This window comes from Rhamphochromis longiceps, linkage group LG7, assembly GCF_057381845.1.
Source record: "Rhamphochromis longiceps isolate RC_006_pf linkage group LG7, R_longiceps_female_GT1.1, whole genome shotgun sequence".
NCBI lineage: Eukaryota > Metazoa > Chordata > Actinopteri > Cichliformes > Cichlidae > Rhamphochromis > Rhamphochromis longiceps.
This window is the reverse complement of record NC_140563.1, coordinates 15,439,848-15,460,376: the sequence shown is the minus strand read 5'-3', so window position 1 is coordinate 15,460,376 and position 20,529 is coordinate 15,439,848. Positions and strand designations below refer to the sequence as shown.

General features: G+C 43.1%; 1 protein-coding gene across 10 annotated transcripts in view; it reads right to left on the bottom strand.

Annotated features, from left to right (window-relative positions):
* Window positions 1-20,529, bottom strand: part of tjp1b (tight junction protein 1b) — a 61,475-nt gene that overhangs the window by 3,338 nt on the left and 37,608 nt on the right. For 5 of the 10 annotated variants that reach the window (XM_085412455.1, XM_085412460.1, XM_085412461.1 and 2 more), the window contains 26 exons: window positions 17,867-17,923; window positions 17,260-17,384; window positions 17,037-17,139; window positions 16,502-16,817; window positions 16,042-16,148; window positions 15,496-15,664; window positions 15,243-15,387; window positions 13,132-13,262; window positions 12,470-12,575; window positions 11,604-11,754; window positions 10,889-10,997; window positions 10,585-10,804; window positions 10,264-10,448; window positions 10,088-10,183; window positions 9,924-10,006; window positions 9,615-9,825; window positions 9,402-9,502; window positions 8,972-9,322; window positions 8,407-8,637; window positions 6,505-7,371; window positions 5,967-6,058; window positions 5,454-5,669; window positions 5,209-5,345; window positions 3,997-4,468; window positions 3,596-3,813; window positions 2,167-2,310 (listed from right to left, as the gene is read on the bottom strand). In XM_085412455.1, coding sequence (XP_085268581.1) covers window positions 2,167-2,310; window positions 3,596-3,813; window positions 3,997-4,468; window positions 5,209-5,345; window positions 5,454-5,669; window positions 5,967-6,058; window positions 6,505-7,371; window positions 8,407-8,637; window positions 8,972-9,322; window positions 9,402-9,502; window positions 9,615-9,825; window positions 9,924-10,006; window positions 10,088-10,183; window positions 10,264-10,448; window positions 10,585-10,804; window positions 10,889-10,997; window positions 11,604-11,754; window positions 12,470-12,575; window positions 13,132-13,262; window positions 15,243-15,387; window positions 15,496-15,664; window positions 16,042-16,148; window positions 16,502-16,817; window positions 17,037-17,139; window positions 17,260-17,384; window positions 17,867-17,923 — 5,143 coding nt within the window. The remainder of the gene's footprint in view (window positions 1-2,166; window positions 2,311-3,595; window positions 3,814-3,996; window positions 4,469-5,208; window positions 5,346-5,453; window positions 5,670-5,966; window positions 6,059-6,504; window positions 7,372-8,406; window positions 8,638-8,971; window positions 9,323-9,401; window positions 9,503-9,614; window positions 9,826-9,923; window positions 10,007-10,087; window positions 10,184-10,263; window positions 10,449-10,584; window positions 10,805-10,888; window positions 10,998-11,603; window positions 11,755-12,469; window positions 12,576-13,131; window positions 13,263-15,242; window positions 15,388-15,495; window positions 15,665-16,041; window positions 16,149-16,501; window positions 16,818-17,036; window positions 17,140-17,259; window positions 17,385-17,866; window positions 17,924-20,529) is intronic. The other 5 variants (XM_085412456.1, XM_085412464.1, XM_085412465.1 and 2 more) reach the window with 5 other exon arrangements.

Sequence of the window (20,529 nt, the reverse complement as noted above, 5' to 3'; positions counted from 1 at the left end):
TAAACATTTCTGAGAAATCCTGTTTAATATTCCATAGGAAAAGCAGCAAATCCATCCAAAATAAGCAGCTGGAATGAGGTCCTGTTTGGAATTTTCCTCAAAGAAAAGTTCAATGTGTGGTCGTGAGCTCATATTTGGTATGTATCTGCTTGATATGGTCGGACACGTGCTCATTATACTTTCGAGAAAAGCATCAGGAGAAAAGCACTCGTTTTCTATAGTACACAACTCTCAGTTTTCACAATTATGGAGACATCCAAACATAATGATGCCAGCTCCTTTAATAATTCCTTTTAATTAATGTATATTGGGTGTTGGCTCCAAACGAATAGAAATCCAGTATCACTGGTATCACTTCTTATCTAACAGTTTAGACCAGGGGCCTCAAACATAAGGGCTCGAATCAAAGACTCCAATGAGGTGCACTGGATGGCTTTGGAAAATGTGAAAGACGGCATGAATTTTTTACTTTTAACTTTTCACACATTTCACAGCTCTTCCTACTGATAAAGACCTCTCCAATCGACATTTATGCTACTGTTATTTTACATATTTATTATTTGCAAAAGTTGTGCTAACAGATTACTTTCATTTATTGCAGCAGCTTTTTATGATGTTGTAGAAAAACTGAGAAATACTGCTGAAATTACCATTTTTAAAAATTATAATAGGACATCACAGACATTAAATGTGTAGTTAAACAGAGGTAAGTTTTATTGGTATGGCCCACTTAAGATCAAAGTGAATTGTTTGTGGCCAGCGATGTTAACGTTTGGTCTAATGTAGGGCTGCCACAAACGATTATTTTTGCGATTAGTCGACTAATCAGATCATGCATCCATTGGATGTAAAACGTACAGCTTATTGCACCAGCATGCATCTGCGCTTATATAACTATCATTAGCTTACAGCTTGAAGTGTTTAAGGCATGTGCTAACTAAAAATAAAGATAAGATGATAGTTTATTAAATTTTAATCAAATTTGCAGATTGTTTCAGTGGAGTTTAATAAACTCAGCTGTCTGCTCCTTGCTATCTAAAATATAACAGGACACCGGAGTATATTCTCCAGCATCTCACACTTCTGATAATCAGCTGTCTGCTTGACGTTTATTCAGCTGTGTAAAAACTATAACTTTAATCTCAGCCAAACCGATTTACTCAGGAACAAATAAAATACTTTTAAAAAAAATCCAAACAATAACATTTTTAAGTTATCCAAGTGACTTGTATATCATATTTAACCTGAGTAGTGAAAGACGGCGGTGGGTTTGAAAACGATTTGCCGGGAGTCCAGTGTTCTCTCCAGCTCTAGTGAGCCTTGAACCCCGGCTCGCTATCGAGCTGGTGGGTAACAGACGTCTCCGAAAACGTCGGAGCGCTTTTGAAAATATGTGGTGTCTTGATAAACTGAGCAGATATTTGAGGTTTACACAGCTACATTCTGAAAACATGTTAAACGTTTATTTTGTGACCCAGAAAGAATAATAAGAGTAATATTAAAACTAACTAGCTGCCGCCGTTGTTGGAAACTGAGCAGGGCCGCACTGGGCTGCGCTATGAATTCTGGGACGCAGCTTCTTCTTCAGGGTTTAACGGCAGCTGGCATCCTTGTACATGCAGTGCTGCCATCTTCTGTTTCAGTCCGTTATTACACTCTTAAATCCTGCTATTATTCCTGCGTCTTTTGTGATCTTACAAAGCTTCAAACGACACGTCGGCTATTAAATTGGTCGTCAACGATTTTGATAGTCGACGTAATCGTGACTAGTCGACTAATCGTGGCAGCCCTAGTCTAATGATAGTTTTATAATGTCATCCAACCCACAGACTTTGTGTTTGTCTACAGCAGCACCTTCATCCACACTAAACTGGATGTGGAACCGCTTCTGTCGGAAAACTGATTCAGAGTCAGCTGGTAAGATTTTCAAGATTAAAAATACTAGCTCTTTATGTCTGTTTATAGTTCATATAACTAATTGGAACTAACAGAGAGCCCAAAATAAATAACACCACCAACAAACAGCACATGCATGATAAAAAGGTGAGGGGGGGGAAACAGAAAACAGATGTGAGTGTTAAACTGATTCAGAAAGCAATGAACTTGCTTTGCTGAACACCAAAGTCTGCACACAGACCCCAAAAGGACAGAGAGAGGACAGCATACCCGACGAGGAGTCGGAGGATTTTAGAGCAAAAGACCAACCATCAGGGGTCATTGACGCACAGTGAGGTAAGCGCAGCTCCACCGGCTTCAGGAACTTGAGTCCATGTGGGCCACACATCACCAGCGGACTAAGCAGCGTTTCTCCTGCACAGATATACAACCAGAGTTAAACTTCACAAACCAAACACCCGATTTAATAGTCTGTTATTAGGCCATCGTAGTAAATAAGAAATATATGCTTGTTTAAAAGTGTGTAACCACCAGTATAACCACTGTTTATTTCCCTATCTAGTTCAGGGTCTTTTTTCTGTAGTAGTTTCTATATTGGTTTTGAAACTCAAAGAGAATTTCTACAACTATCCAAGAAAAGCAAAACTTAAACTTTGTTTTTTAAGCTTTTCATGTCTGACAGCTCCCATAAATACAAAAAAACATATAAAATACAAACGGGTACTCAAAGCAAGCAGAAGCACCCACTGTTTGCACCTCACAGAGAAGTCTCAGTCACCCACTCAGTCTGCCTGAGTCCCAGACAAGCAATTCCCAATCCAGACCACAGCCAAGTGACAAGTGTTCTCTCAACTGAACAACCTTCAAACTGTCTGCAGGTACCCCAGAAATCACAAAGCACAGGCAGGACATCCCCATGTGGGGCAACCCCGGGCACCAGGGCCCTAGATCTCATACCAGGACCCCCCCCCCCAAAAAAGGCCAGCCATCCGGGCCAGGCCCCACACCACAAGGCAGGCCCCACCACCACCACCAGGGCACCAGAACAAACAAATACATACCCCAAAACAGCTCTCCACACAAACCCACTAAGTAATGTAATTGATCACTGGGGACCAGAGAGAGTTTTTCAGAGGTGGCAGGCATTCTCTCCAGACTAATGTGATCTAGAGCAAGGGTAGGCAACTCCAGGCCTCGAGTGCCGGTGTCCTGGAGGTTTTAGATGTGTCCATGATCCAACACAGCTGATTTAAAGGGCTAAATGACTCCTCAGCATTTCTTGAAGTTCTCCAGAGGTCTGGTAATTTGATTCAGGTGTGTTAACCCAGGGTGGGATCTAAAACCTGCAGGACACCGGCACTCGAGGCCTGGAGTTGCCTACCGTGATCTAGAGGAAAACATCTATATTCAGTAATACAGAAATCATTTTTCAATTTTCAATTCATGAGACTAGTTTTCTTAGTGATGCATAAGGTGGTAAGAAGTGTGTGTTTGCTTCCATGGGCAAACACATCACCAAGCCTTACATCACTTAAAATGCATAGCTTGGAAAACTTTATTCTCATCTAGGAAGACAAAGCCCCTGCACTACTACAGTCAACATTTCACAACCTTCACCAGTTTCCTCAGATTCTGTACCATCTCACAAGTTGATAAATCTAGGTTAGGGAGGATCTCTATCCAGCACTGAGGAACTGACCTTTCTCCTTATCGAGGGGGGGCAGGATACTGTTGTCCCGGCACACCTTGAAGTAAATCTCCTGCTCGACACTCTCCGGGATCGCACCCTGGGGGATGATGATGCTGACGCCCGTCTCAATAGAACTCAGGACCCCTCCGTTACAGTTGAATATTCCACGGGCAGTGGCCACCACTGTGTGCCCTTCATCTTCATCGTCATCATCCAGTGCACTGGGGCTGAGGGACAGAAGCAGAGAGGAGAACATCATCAGTCAAATCAGTGTAGGCAGAGAATAATGTACAGCAGAGGGCATGAGAGCAAACCCCCTGTGCACAAACAAGTTTCTCTCCCTTTCTCAGCAGCTCAGTAATTACTTTCTCTGAGAATTCAATGCTACTAGGGGTGAGAACATGTCTTACCTTACAGGGATGGCCTTGGGAATGGCGTTGATGTTATTGTGCTGGTATTTGGGCCTGTTGTCTATAGTGCGTGTGAAAGTGTCTAGGCCACTGTCGTGATCAAGGGGCTGTGGTGACAACTGAGGTTTCCCACTACTGTTGCTCACCACACTGGGCTTGCTGAGGAGGTCCGTCTTCACCTGTGTGTCATTGGGCAGCAGATTGTGGTTGAACTTGGGACTCTCAAACTTGCGCTCAAAGGGTCGGGCTGCACTGGTGTAAGGCTTCGGGACGTAGCGGTTATAGCTAGTTGGTGCAGGAGTGCTCAGGGTTTTTGGGGGTGCTGCATCAGTGCCATTGACCGGGGATTTGTCGGGAAGGCCCCTCGGGGGCAGGTAACTGCCAGGTGTGGGTTCATCCCTACTGGTCGGCCTAAGAGTTGTCAGCTCAGGTTTAGGATTGGGTGAGGTCAATGGTTCAGGTACGGAGTTAGCTGAAAGAGGATATAATAAATCAAGTAATTTAAATACAGTCTTGATTAAACATACACAAGAGATTATATATACAGTTATGTACTTTCTATATGTACTGAAGAGTTTAGCTACTACCAACAAATGAGCAAAATCAAGATTTTTTTGCTAGATTTACAGAACTGTGCCGAGCTTTGACACTCAGTAGAGATCTTTCATCAGCAACAAGCAAAAAAAGGTCCTGCCACAGATAGTTTTGCTTACAGTTCTGGTCTGACTACCATGCAGCCAGTCTGATCTCACAGGGAGAGAGAGAAAAGTCTTTTTTTTAAAGCCATTATCACTTCAGGGACAGTCCTACAAAATTACATTAACACAAAGAGGTAGCAGTAGCAGGAGGCACTATGTTTACTTTATAATGCATGTGTGCACAAAAGAAAAAAAAAAGGCTAAAAAAACAAACAAACCCCAAAACATTCTAGACAACCAATGCTAGTTTGGAAACCACGGTCTTGTTTAAGAAATCAATTTAAGAACAAACAAAAAGATGTGAGAGGAAGCAACTGGAAACAGTAGGAAAAGAAATATGAAGATATGTATATGACTGTATATGAGAACAGAAGAAAAAAAGTGGCCAAAAAAGGCAAAGCTTATTGGAGAAAGCATGTCATGGCACAGATATAATTCATGTCATGTGTATGTTATTCATGTAATAACGTACAGACGAAGGTTTGAAGGCCAGCAGAAAGTTTAGGAAGCTTACCATCGCCAGGACTGAGTTTGGGGAGTGTGGCGGGTGGAATGGCGGAGGCCGGGGGCCCATACTGTGAAGAGGGACTGATTTGTGGCAGAGGATCGTATCTTTTTTCCACTGGACTCACTTTCTCCACAGACTCAACTCTGCAGTTAGATGGCACAAACAATTATTATTCAACAGCTGTGATGACTTAAAACCTGAGAAATGTTGTACAACAGGCAGCACTTTTGGCACAGGCTGAGCTGTTATACCTGTTGTATGGGTAGGATAGCTGAGGTGGTTTGGGCAGATCATGGAAGCGGTTAATGCCAGGAGCGGGCTGGCTCATGGCCTTGCTGTCAAAGCTGCGACGATCAAAGTAGGACAATTGCTTTCTGTAGTATTCCTCATCCTCATCTGGGTCATAGTGGTTGGAACGGACTACATCATCCAGGGGCTTGGTGTGGGGCTTCTGTGGTTCAGGAGCCCTGCAGAAAAAGACAAACAGCAGAATGATTGAGGCAAATCAGAAACTGTACACTAACTTAAAGTAGAGTCTATGAGATTAATTTATCAGATATCTTTGAAATCAATATGAATCTTTACAGCTGGGCAGCTCAGGCAGCCAATGACACTGAGGCTAACCTACAGGGCTTGCGGCATCCACTAGATGGAGCTCAAACTACAACAAATGAATTCTAAGACTCCTTTTCAAGGATCTTATGAGCGACTGTCCTTCACTCACCTACCCTGTAGTCTGGGGTTTTGCAGCGAGGGTTACATACCTATAGGAGGACTTCTCCTGCTCTAGGTTGCTGAGGGAATTGGCTTTAAGGACTGGTCCAGGTGCTATCACAGGCTTAGGAATATCTGCAGGCTGAAAAAACAAACATGGGCCTCTGCTTTAGTGATTCTTGCATTAGATTTAGATTTTGCACACATATCTATCATTGTGCCTGAAAGATGTAAAATTGTTCAGACAAAAAAAAAAAAAAAGGAAGAAAAATCTCATATAAACAAGCTTGCGTTTTCAAGATAACTACATATCAATGAAACATAACATACCATATCCTGTTGGACTCCATTTACACCCTACCTTGTATATTTTATTATCATACATAAATGTTTTTTTTAAATAGGATTTTTATTCAAGATTATAGCTATCTGTATTTAAACTAGGACTCTAACCAGTTTGCTGTTAGCAATACAAATGCAAATATTTGAAATGTGATGAAGTTAATACAGAGTTCTAACATCAAGTTTTTAACGTTGTTGCGTTACTGAGCCAGAATCCTTATTGTAACTAAGGTGAGATAAACATACCCGGAGTACTGATGAATCACCTCCCTCTTTAGCCCTGTCCATAGAAACCGACCGTTTATTCTCAAACATCTTGACCCTGTTGAGCACTGACTGTGGTTTCATGGCTGGGTCCTCATCCAGGTCTTCCTGGGGTGGAGGTGGAGGAGGTTTGGACCCTGGGGTGATTGCTGGATCGCCTGGGGAGGGCAGGGCCTCTGGTTTAGGTGGAGGAATGGTGGGTTCAGAGTTTCTCATAGCATCATGCATCCCTGGCTTAAAACCCCGGTTTGGAGGCCCAGGCATGTAGGTCGACCTCAGACCAGAGTCACCATAATACTGCTTCGAAGGCTCTGGTGATCGAGGGGAGTTAATGGGGAAGCTGTGGGTCTCTGCTTCATATGGGGAACGTGCATCGTAGCCTGCCGGAGGGAGAGGTGGTGGAGGGGGCTCATCGTAACGAATCGGTCCAGGTTTACTGTGGCGAGGTCTGCCATCATAGCCCACTGGTGGGGCCTCATCATAGCGTGGCTGAGGGGGGCTGTAGTCCCTTCCCGGTCCATCCTCATAGGGGGACCGGGGATTGTAGCCCATGGGTTGCTGGTGGCCCGGCTGGTACCCTGCGGGCTGGGAGGACGAGGTCTGCTGGTCATAGGGGGGCCACTGTTCGTTGTAATGAGGCACACGGTTGTCGTAGTGCAGGTGAGAATCAGTGTTGTGAGGCTTTGGTTCCGTGTAGCCGCCTCCATCATATCCGTAAGGCGGGTGGTCGTATTCGCGGTATGGCTGTTTGTCCTGGTACGGCGGCTGGTGACTATAGCTCATAGACTGCTTTAGGCTATGGTTGATTCGCACAGGGTCCTCCATATTGTAAAGATCTTTCTTGTACATCTGTGAAGAAAAAGAATTAAATGAATGGATCCATCCCATTGCAAACTTTTAACAAACCAGTGCTGCAGGACAGAAGGCAGCCAGTATTCTCCCAACACCAGATTAAGATTAAATTAATTAACAGGAAATAAACTAAAACCTTGAAAAGTTTAACAATAACATTAACCAAAGAAAATCTCTCAACCGATGAATTAAACCAAGATTAAGTCAAAGTGCATTTACTCAGGCAAACCTTTTCCCATTATTAAAAACAGCTCTGAATGCCTGTTTGACAAGATGCCTTTCAAGAATGGTGGTTATCCATATAAACACAAGTGAATTTTACATCTTTAAAGTTTGATAAATGGCACACTAGCAAGTAATTTGTACATTTCTGAAAGGCCTCGTTTCAAACAAATGATGTGTAGCCTGTAGACAGCAAATCTAGTTACAGTACTTCCTATGGAAGGTTGATCTGTTGGCATATACAGAGGGCGTAACTACACAAGAGAGACATAATGCAGTGTGCAGATGCAAGTTTGTTTTTCCATAGGGAGAATTGCTCATTGAAAGGAATTTATTACCAAGAGTACTGTCTGCAGGTTAGCTTTCATCATGCAAAAAACATTCAGTTTGCATATAATGCAATGTCAAACTACTGGCACTACGACAGACGACACATCTACCCACTACGATGCTACTGTGACACTATTTTTCATCTACAGAAGAAAAGTTGAAGCTGAAAGGAACCCAAAAAACATTAGGAGCCATGCAAAGGAAGTAAGGCAACAGTTAGGGCTGGTTGTGGATGTCTTCACCCTGGTCAAAGACTCAGATGTACCAGTCCTTCTGGTCTCCCAGCCCACTGTGGTGCATGTGGACTAGTCTGTCACACATTTTCTCTGGAAGCCAGAGGCACACAGTGGGCTCAGTGAGTCACACAGTGTGGGCGTGTCATGCAGAGAGCAAGTGGAAAGCATGTGTGAGAAGACAGGCAGTTAAAACAGCAGGCTGGGGCCCAGGCCCGGTCCGAGTGGCTGGTGAAACAGCGGGTACCTTTGGTTCTGGACCAGGCAGTCCAGACGGGTGGGGTTCATGTGGTGGTGGTGGGGGCTGAATAAGCTCAGGGGCAGGGCTGGGGCTGCTAAGTGAGTCAGCCTGAGGAGCTGCGGCTGCAGCAGGCGGCTCCTCTAGGTGCACACCCTCTAGCTGTACAGACTGCTCAGCAGCAGGGGTTGCTACCGACGTCGGAGGCAACGAGGGCATGGGCACAGCAGCCTCACCTTGCTGTGAAGTATTGTTAAGAGACATTTATAATACAGCCTGCCAAGGGCACAGAAAGTACAGCTTACCCCAACACCGTGATCTTCTTCCTTACACTGAATCAGTTTTACACCAGCCAGAGAAATCGCTTGCAGAAATGTGATTAGAATCGATAACATACCAGTAGCTTCTAAAAATATTCATTACTTAGTCAAGAAACTTTTAATCTTAACAAAAAGGTCAGGACACATCACTAAATACAAAGGAGTAATTCCTCTGCTCTTCAGTCATATAATTTCACCCATGCATCCATCTTTGAAAGGCAAAGCCTGTCTGCAATGCCAGATATGAACTTTACCTGCTGCGGAGCAGCCATCTTGAACCCAGCAGGGTCTATGCGATTGGCTGGGTCAGGCTGCACGGGGTGCTGGTATCCAGGGTAACCAGGGGTGTCCTGAATTACAGGAGGATCTTCTCGCACAGGCTCTGAGGAGCGGGTGATGGCAGGCTCCGTGGGCAGACCCACCTCATCATTCAAAGTCTCATCTAATTCCTGGTCTGTGTATGCTCCACCTTCTGTGTCTGTGTCCTCATAGTCAGAAGTGTGGCGGCTGTCTGTGCTATACATTGAGTATTCACTACCTGGTGCTGAAAGGTAGGACAAGCGGTCATCATGGATATCCAAGTCATCCTCTGTAGTACCATCCGCCTGAATAGAGCAGAGAAACCGTCACCTGATGGCTCATTTATTCACAGTAATGGTGTTCAGCGCAGCAGAATAGACTCACCTTGCCCTCTGACACCCACACCAGCTGGTTCTGCTGTTGCTGGATGGTTTCCTTTAGCGCTCCATACCAACCATCGTTCATATTGTTCAAGTTGATGGTCGCTAAGAGAATAGTTTACATTACAGGCAGCTCATTAAGAACAAAGCATGTTAAAAAAAAAGACAATTTACATTTTTTCATTTACTGGTATTTTTATAACTCTCTCCCACTTACTGGTGAACAGGTGGTGATTATTCTTCCTCAGTTTAATGGCTCGCTCATAGAGCTTCCTGGCACTCTTCCTGGACTCTGGACACAACCTGGTCCTCATGTTCTTCACACCCTGTTTGTTATCGGGATTTAGGAAGACTACAATCGGGTACCACTGAGCATAGTTCAGCCTGTCCACAGCATTTGGAGTGATGTCCAGTACAGCATGTTTGTCCTTCATTAAGAAAAGAAAGAGTTATTTTTAACAAATGCACGCACACAAACAATTATATATTATTTTTAAAATCTATGCATGTATCATAAAGAGCTCACTCTGTCGATGATCTGCTTGATAGTGTGAAGACGAATTATTCCTGAACTACGCTGGTCTGTTCCTGCATCTCTCGGTTCACTCTCTAGGAAATGAGGTGAGACAATTTTAAGACAAATACATTTTCTTGAGTACTAAATGTGTTTTATGCAGTTTACTGACATACTTGCAAGCTCAAAAAGATCTGGCTCTTCTCTGGAAAGCTTTTCACGAGCAACATCAGCAATAGGTCCAAATATTACAACCGGTCTTAGGAAGCCAGCTGCACAACGAGAAAAGAAACCATTAACAGACTTAAAAAAACTGTGCTGTTACTCTTAAAAGGGCTAACAGACACCTCACCCTCTCTCAGCACAACTCTTTCATAAGCTGGGAACTTTGTTTGGACTGGCTGTGAAGAAAGATCCTCTCGGCTCTTCCTCAGGTTCCTCTTTGAACTGCGAAGACCACGGAACCTCCAGAAGTCAGCCCTGTCTCCACCTGCTGTTTTGGGGAGAGTGTATTGCACACTGGAGAGCTGCTCTGCTCTGTAGACAAAAGCAGAGATACTGTCATTAGGACTAATATCAACACTGCCAGTACACAAAGACATCACACACACACACACACACACACACACACACTAACTACAACTCGAAAGGAGATGAGAAGGGATGCTTTCACCTGTTTTTGTTCGGGATGATGCCCCTCTCCACCTCCTGATGGTTCTTGCCAATGCGAATAGCCAGCCAGGAGCCTAATTTGCCGTTGTAGAGAGTGTCCACCACACGGAACACCTCGCCCTTGTTAAAGCTCAAACCATACGGCGATTCCTTCTCATACTCAAAGTGTGTCCGGATGTAGAAAGAGTCACCAACATCTGATTCCACAATCCGCCGATATACTGAACAGTACAGAGCGTTAAGTCAGTATCAGCAAACCAATCAGCTTATTAGATAATTCTTAGTTCTCTTTTCACTTCCTTTACCATCTTTCTTCTTTTGGGCTAGAATGGTGACCTCTTCACCCTTAGGAAGGTCCAGGAGGAAGAGCACCGCCTCCTCTCGGATTATGTTTGCAAAGTCAACATTATTTACCTGGAATTTGGAAAAAAGCATGTTTCTGGTTTATGTTTTTTATGGTTTTCATACAAAAATGTTTTATTTTGGATTTTCAAGTTTAAGCAGAAGCTTTTATTGTTCAAGGAGCACATCTCAGAAAATGTAAATCTCCATTTAAACAGAGGTTCGCATAGCTTTTCCTCTTCTCTGAAATGCCTGGGTAACTGCAGGTTTTATTGCACTACAAGAAGTCAAGTCATTCCTCAATATACTCAGAGAATAGAGGAGGAGGAACAAACAGTGAGATATACGACTGTGAGGGAATGGGACAAACACAGCGAGAGGAAACGGTGTTTTTGTGTACGCTCCCTCAGGGCTATTGCTAAGAGACCAGCTTGAAGATAGAGGAATTTTGGAGCAGCCAGAGTATAACACCATGAATATTTAAGGGAATGTTTCAGAAACATTTCCCATAAAACACTACTGTTTACACGCACTATGATGTGCCCACTGTTAAAACAAAATGGCTTATCCCTTTTTTCCACTTTTCTCTCCAAACTTAAACAGCTCCCCTTTCTTGTTCATCATATGTGTTGCAGTTTGTCTCACTTCACAATCAGCTTACGTTAAAAATAATCTTACCCTGAGAATTTGGTCGCCCTCCTCTAGGCCCTCCTTAGCGGCTGGACTATCTTCCAGCACTCCAGCTACGAAGATGCCCACGTCGTTCCCCCCAGCGAGCCGCAGACCCACACTCTCCCCCTTTTTGAACTTCACCAACTTCATGCTTGGCCTGAGAATAAAAACAATTGCCAAGTTCATTTCTTTTGATATGACTTAAATGTCAGCCAGATTTCTCTAAAGAGATTTCAGTATTTTTGCTAATAACAAAAATAACAACAGTAAACATTCTCAGACACAACCACTGATCACTCCGCGTCCTGCTCATTCAACTTGGCAGCTAACCATTAATGGGGGTCCCGTTGCCCTCGTTTTCAGCTACAAATCTTCATTACAGCACACTTCACAGCTCAAAATAATCCACAAGCCCTTTTAACTATTCCCTTCAAGACCACCCTCCCTGTTGTATTTTCTCCCGACTGGCTGCACCTTGAAAACAAAACATGTGAACAGCAGGTGGGAGGGGCTGCTGTGCTCACAGTCAGACCTACACTTCTGAGATGACCACATTTAGGGTATCCTTTTTATCTGAGGCTAATGAGACCCAAGAGTAGAAAAAAAAAACCTGCCACTGAGTGTTTAGAGCAGTCTGAAGCCTGCAGATACTGCGCTTTACAGATAAGACTGTGCATGGAAGCATTTTAAAACATTTTTCTGAATAACAGCTCTCCTGATGTAGTCAAAAGTACTTTTTTCCCCGCTGTGTGTGTGTGTGTGTGTGTGTGTGTGTGTGTGTGTGTGTGTGTGTGTGTGTGTGTGTGTGTGTGTGTGTGTGTGTGTGAGAGTGAGAGAGAGAGTGTAGGATATTACTATATTGTAAACTTTACCGTAGGATGCTATCATCATGGGCAGTAGTTGGCACAGGAGCATCAGAAGGACTGACAGGCAGGTCTACATCTGGCTGTCCGGGCTGAGCATAGACTGGCTTGGGTTCTAAATACAAATGTGCAGGGATTCATGTTATTATGGCAGACAGATGATGAACACGTAACACTGGCTGTACATCATCATAAACAAAGGAATACCCTCACACAGGCAGAAAATGAGTGAGAATAAGAACAAAAACAACAACAGTGTGCATATACATATAAGCAAAATATTATCACACACATTCTTGTGTGCACACACGCACACTCAAGGCACACAGTGTCCTGAGCTAGGAAGTCAAAGAGAGAGGCAGCAGACTGCTGGAGGCTGGGGAGGAATGTCAGGCTCGATCAGCTCATATGGTTTATTTTCACTTGGCTCCAGGCTGACTCAGCCAGGCTCGGCAGGCGTCTGGATCTAACTTTTTAAAAGCGCAACAACCAAAAAAGGGCAAAAATAACTGTTTCGAATAAGAGTTCATTAATTCATGTAAATTTTCTGCTGCAAACGACAGACAGGGCCATTACACACCGTTTCTCAAGATTCACACTGATTTACAAATGACTATTCTTAGACATACAAACCAACATGTAATTTTCTGGCTGACTGATTTACATCTGACCTGGGAGGGGTGGGAGCTGTTTCTCCTCTCTGCCTCCTGACTCCTTCGGTTTGGGCAGAGGTACCTCCTCCGCTAGCTTCGCTGGTGTTGAAGCCGGCTTTGAGGCCCGTTCGTCGTCACGACTTCTGTGACTAAAGATGCAAAAAGATGTTTTTGTATAACCTCTCTTTAGAACATGAGGCACGAGATCATGAATAATGCATTCTGCAGATGTAGTGCTGCAAGGCAACATGAAACTGTCTCTTAAACAGAACATGCATTTGCTAAGAATAGCTTCTTTCTACGCCTGCATCTTAGTGTTGAAGGTCATCACTTTGTCTTTCCAGTCTTTCGTGCTCTATTTTTAGAGCAGCTTATCCAAGGTGTCAGAGTGGGTTCTGTCCTCCAGGTGAATTTCACTGTGAGGCTCTGGCTTTAGACCAGCTTACTTTGACTTCCTTTAAAAAGAAAAATTGCGTAAACTACTGTATAAACTAATATACAGTGACATATGATGTCCAAATTTCCATGCATTTTGACAAACAGAAACTTCAGATGCTGATTGTGATTTCTTAGCAATTGATAGGAACAGGAGGGATAAAGACAGGCTTCCCAGTGGCATAGATCTGTGGCTCTCCTGGTCACATGGCTAACTTTTTGGGAAGAGAGCTGCTTTGTTCACAGACTGTGTGACAAAGTAACTACAAAGGATCCTGCTTGAACTGGCTGGACAGGAACAAACTTCTTTTCATCCCAAGCTGCACTTAACTGCCAACTTCACGAGCTGAGAGAAAGGGTTCCAGATCACTGATCAGGTTCAAACAAACAAATCAAATAACATCCTGTCACAAGAACTCCTTCCTGTTAACTAAAATACACAAGGTAGTGTGCCCGTGCCACTGTTTAGAACATTATAGAGATTTTCGCTTTTTGTATATTAAAAATGACAAGAAAGGATGAGCCTAATAGGAAAAAATAGAGAGCGACTTAAAACAGGCAACTGGAGATGGCCTTTTATTACTGTGTGTCACGATTTCCTTTGTGGTGAACATGCAGTTTTGTCCACCAAAACATTGAAAAGAAGAAGATCCAGTGACACATTCAAATGATTCTCTCATCTTGAGAAGAAATGTCTCTAAATAATTGATGTCTGATATCAACAGCAACATCCATCAGTTAATAATTTGCTGTTACACAAAAGACCGATCTTCAACACACAAATTCATCACTTCTTTTAGACTGAGGGCTGTGAATATACAGTCGTTTGTCAAAGTCCCAACAACTCTACTGAACTACATTAAATCGAATAATTCGTTTATCAAATCCTCAATATTCAAATAGGGGAATGGCACCAAACGTATGGATTTCTCCAGCTGCTGAAGTATAACAGGAATAACCAAGTGCAGAAAAATCCCATTCAGCAACAGCTTTGAATTATGGCACCATGTTTAAGAGTTAAGAGCAGTGAGCTTCTACGCTCAGCAGAGCAGACTCTTGATCTGCTTTCAACCGTAATTTTGACCAAGACCGACTCTTTTGCGGCTTAACAGCTGACTTTTATTTTTTGTCAGGTCAGTGAGCAGAGTGAAAGGGAAACAACTGTGGTGCTCTATTGAGTTTAAATGAAGAATTAATGAGGTACTTTCAAACAACGTTAGAGTCAAAAGAAGTGGTGAATGGAGTAATGGTTGGTGCTAACACACACTACCTTTCATGAGAAAAACAGAAAAGAGGAAGGGAAAAAAGCTTGTTTTAAAGCATGGAATCAAATATCATCAGTTGTGGTTACTTAAAAGATGTTAAAGTCTTACTAAATGGTTGCATATAATTTATTTTAATTTCACTCAATAGCAAATTACTGTCTTAATTAATCAACAACAGTCTAAAAACCAGTAGAGAAATTATGCTTAGGACAACCCAGTATCAAAGTGGTTTTGTACTCCACCCACATTTTGGTGATCAATGGTGCTGTTCAAGTTTAAATTGGTATTGTTCTAAACTTCATTCCATCAAACACAGAAAGTTGTGAAGAGAAGAAAACCAGAATATATACATACAAAAATAACAATGTTTCTTGCAACTATATCCCACGATTTTATTCATTTCCTGAAAGCCGGGTTGATGTTCTTTACCTGCCATTGCTGATTTGTGGAGGTGAATGTCGGGAGTGGTCTGAGGGTTCAGATCGTCTATCTGGAGAGCGGGAGCGGCTGCTACGATGTCTGTCATGTGATCGATTGGAATGGTCGGATGCCAGAGAATGGATATCTGAAATGTCTGGTTAAACATAAAGATACTGTGAAACGGCCGCAGCCTCAAAGTTGCCCTGACAAGTCTGACTTTCTTCGTATCCACTCATTTGAGTTGAATTCACATCACTCTCACCATCTCTGTCAGAAGCGTTGGCTGAGGGAATACTGTCATCGAGGTCAGGGATGTTCAGCAGGGTCGCTCTCTCATCCCTCTGAACCACCATTTTTAGCTTGCCCTTTGACCTTTCTATCAGCTTCTTGGCATCAATCAAAGAGAGGTTCTCTGTCACGGTGCCATTAATCTGAAAGAATCAGCAAAACAAGCCATCAGAAATGACATGAAGTAAACATTCGTACACAGCCACAGAACTTGAATGAAAAGAGAAACATTACAAAAGGTGACATGTCTGGGGTTATTATCTTAATGGTATGAGACCACATTAATGTTCCTCCCCATAACCAGTCTATGCATTAAAGGAAAGGATCAAGATGTGCATGTTGCTAAATGTGACGGTGTCCTTCTACACAGCATGTTCCCAAAACATTAATACAATGAGACAAAGTAGTACATACTGCACATCCTTCTATCTGAATCAGGTTAGATTATATAAAGAACATGATCAAACATTTTCAGTTTATCTTCTATGTTTCCAGTGATTCTCTGCCTTTCCCCTCTCACCTTCAGTACAACATCCCCCTCCTGGATGTTGCCATCCCTGGCTGCCAGGCTCTCAGGGGAAATGTCCTTGACAAAGATGTGGCTGGCCAGGCGCAGGCCATATTCTGCTTACAAAGTGAACGACAGCAACAAAGACAACGTTAGCACAGAGTTCACGTGACAACACCACGCTGACTGCGATTCTGCTGACATCTGCTTCTCCCACTGGGATTAACAGTACTGATTAAAGAAGATTAATTGCTCTTTTACTTAGATTTACTTGAGTTTACTTGGATTTTGCTGTGGCTGGCAAGTTTTGTTTGCTCTGGCAGTTAACCAATGCTGATTTGGAGGCTTTATTCTCTTCTAAAAGAGAATATGGTTGTCTGTTAATAGTCATGTAAAGCAAATGGCAGGAGATTCCCTGCTTCACTATCCACTGTTCTGACTCCCTTTTTATCCCCGACTTTGTGAGCCTCACCTTCATTTTTGCGGGATTTCACGAGAGTGACCTTGGCGGGCCGTGGGGGCAGGTTGTGCGAGCGGCGGTCTGAGCGTGGGGAGAGACTTCTTTCCCGTGAGCCGCTGCGTTCACGTTCCCTGTCCCTGCGACCGCCGCTCCGCCCACTGCGCCTGCCCATAGTGCCGCCCACACCGCTGTACACGCCACTGCGTCCACTTCTCGTTTCATATATCTCTTCGTCGTAGCTATCCTCCTCCTCGTCATGCTCTGACATAGTCTCCCTCTCTCCCAGGCGGCCCATGGGGACGTGCACCTTCCTCTTGCGCCTGATTGTCTAAACAAAGGGAACAAGACATGAAATGAGCTTGACAACCAACATGAGCCAGGCACTCCCCTTATCATGCACATTTCTTCTGCTAGTGAACTACGAAAACATATGAGAGAGCCCAAATAACATTATTAGCAATATGCATATCTCTGCTACAAACACTTTTTAAGTCTGACTACAAAATGAGCTTTCCAAGAAGACTTCATAATGGGATGTGACACTCACAATTTTGGCGAGCTTCCCACTTTTACGAAGCTGCTGAACAGCATACGCGTGCTCCACATTATCCATGGAGACAGCGTTGACCATAACGACTCTGTCATTTTCCCTAAAGAAATGAGATACCAAGAACAGACAGACAGTGGAGTCTTTATGGAGCAGGCAGTGTAATTTAATACTAAAAAATGAGCTGCATGACTGGGTTCCCGATAATACAACTAAATCTTACTGCAGTAGGCCTTCTGCGGGGCCTCCTTTCAGCACATCTGAGATGACAATGGAGGTCTCACCACTCTGAAAATGAGGGTTATCCCGTCCACCTGAAATGGCTATCCCAAAGCCAAACCCTGGTGCCTGCACACAGAAATAAAAACAAAACACAAAAAAGATAAGGATGTGTGGATGGACCAAGACACTAACTGATGAGTAGAGACAGATGTATTTAAATGACCACCTCCTGGTACGAATCCAACAAAATAATTGTTTGTTAAACCACCTCTACAGAATACAGCAGTCGAACACTTTGAAGCGATGCAGTTTGCGTGCAAACAATGTGCACAAAGATGCCAGATCAGCATTTGTGCAATTTATGCTCCACAGCCAAAAACATGGAATCGTGTAGAAGAAAAGCTTTTTGTCTGTTCCACGTGCAATTAATTACACAGTGAGCTAACTCCCTACATGCTGTGATCCTGAAAATAGCAGGGAAGAAAAATGCTGAGATGGGAGATAGAGGGAAAATAACGTAAACCAGGTAGGGCAGAGAGCGTTTAGGATAGGGCATAATTTCAACATAGACAATTATAGAGAGTAAAGGAAGGATAACAGATACCCACCCTGTGTAGTGTTACTGTGTGCTGTTCCCAAATGACTGTCTCCTCCATTGCTGCACTCTGAAAGGCAAAGAAATTGCGCAGTGCTTAACACATAAGCTCCAGAGTTCAGACAAGAAGAGTTAAAATAATTCATTATTCCAACTGATAAAAGGTGGAAGAGTGGCTCCCAAAATACATCTGACAGTGTCTCCTTCAGTGTTTAACCTTTAACAAAGTCTGCATAAAAGGTCCAATGTGCTGTTTTTTAATGAACAGAGTAGGCGTTATCTGTCCAAGCTAAATGTCTGCATAATGTGTAGAGTAGCATTTACCACTTTTGCAGCAAAAGCTACTTATACTGAGATACTGAAAAAAATAGAGGGTAAGGGTTTGGACTACTGCTGCTTTATGAACATCAGCCACTTGGGCAATCTAGGCTACATTTCATTATTCATATTGTATTATTCATACTGCAAATAAAGGATGTAAAGATTATAAACAGCAAATCGACTGTGAAAGCACACTGAGAGACTTTAGTAAAAAAAATTAAAAAGATAAACAGAATATTTGAATACACAATAATAGCACTGATTATTTTTTGACCTCTACCAAGGTTCCTAGTGGAAGGGGAAGTGTTTCACCACTAAAAATTAAGACAGGGTACACATCAGGACGCTTGTTTGTTTCACACTGTTGCTGATTCACAGTGATACAGATGACACAACAGAGCACAGCAAATAGCCCAGGCACACACCATAAACATGTTGGTTTTTAGACTAGACAGTCTTCTTTGTAGTGGGTCCACAGTATGAGGTCCCAAGTTTACAGTGAACTGAGTACAATAGCACAACAGACAAAGATCCTCCTTCATTAAATAGGGCCACACTGGCAGTAAGTCTCTAAAATTGAAGGACAACCTCAGCCCCATTAACAACCACAGAGGATAAGATTAAGGTCACCTCAGTCAGCTGCTGGGTTAACGCCATCCTCTGCGACCTACAGCCCGCTTCTTATCTCTGGCTCTGTATCATTTTACCTCCACTGCAATCTCACAACACATTAGACATTCAAGGACTGCATATAAAATACTATGAGGTCATTCCCATTGGGGCAAATTACAACCACCATCACAGCACTTAATGCAATAACCCCCATCTGTCATGCAAAATGATCCTAGCCTTGTGATCTTAATAGGTGAGACTGCCACACATATCCCCTTCTGCTTTGCTGGTTATTTCTTTGACACCTCGAACGCTTACAGTATAACCACCTATGCAGAAATCTCATGTTGCGGTACATTAAAATGTGATGAAAAATGAGCAAAGGGAGATTACTCTTCACGCTGAAAAGGAGCATCGGTTCCAGTGCTTAGACCTGCCACTGAGACTGCTGTCGACGGGTTGGCAGCTTCAAACGCAAAACATCTAGCAAGAGTCAGTCCAGTTTCACACTGAAAGCCATTTTGCAGCACATCAGTATGACAACTTGATAATGGAAGTGCTATTAAGCCACAAAGAGCGATAAACAGCTAAAAACCTTCGATGGTCTGCAGGCCAAATACTGAACTACAGACCACTATGAAATCTCATATAGGGAATAGGGATATTCAGTTAATCATTTTTAATCAGTAAAGCTACCTGTCCTTAATGGCATCCATCAATTATGAAAACAAGATAACCCATCCCATTACTTTTACCCCCAAATTCATCCCCCGTCAGAGTGTGGCAACAAAAATATAAGGTACTAAGGGATTGTGAGCCCAAGGACGCACAATTTAATCAACCTTACACAGTAGTTAAGATTCAGGGACACCCTTTTTTAAACTATCAAAATGTATTTTGCAATATTGCACAGTTTTAAGTCATCACCAAAATGTGTGTGATGAGAAACACTAAAAACACACCCAGAGATTCTGAAGTTGAAAATAACAACAGCCATGCTGCTGCAGAAGCAAATGTCTGAACAAAAAAAGTAACTCAGATGTGAAGAAAACAATGTCCAACTTTTTTTTGTACAGCAGAAATCATATTCAGAGGCAGCAGCTTAGCTGACCAACTGCTGCTGTGCCGTTTATTGTTTTAGCACCCTGGCCTCCTTCAACACATCATCCTTATGTCTGCTGCGACCTGTCGGCCAAATGCCAAAGATTAGCTGGCGTCTGGGAATACAGGCAGCTAAATAAAATGCCACAAGTGGCCCCAGACGTGCTCAGCTTGGCAGCAACAGTCACAAACTCCTCAAGCAGCTTATAGTGGGGCTCACACAAGGAGGGTGAACCAAAGTTTGAACAGGGGAACTCCCCCTGGCCTTTCACACTGAATTATCTGCTCTTGAGAAAGGGTGGGGTGGGGGGCATCTGAATATAAACAAGTCTGGTGAAAGCAGAGGAATGATCTCCCGCTAGAAAGTTTGCTCTTTCAGGGAGGAGGATTTATGCCCCAGTCTTCTTGATCAGCACTGTGCAAATGCTGACGCCAAGAGCTCAAACATTTTGTCTAAATTTATAGAGACTTGCTTCTAACTGATAAATTGGGGGGGGGGGGGGGGGGGGGTTTCCAGTTGATAGTCAGACTTTCAAAACTTCTTTATAAGCATTTATGCAGCATAACACAAACATGTACGCCCACAAACGTATAATGTTTTAGAGTGGGTAGCAAGAGATGTCAATTTAGTTGTCTGGAAAA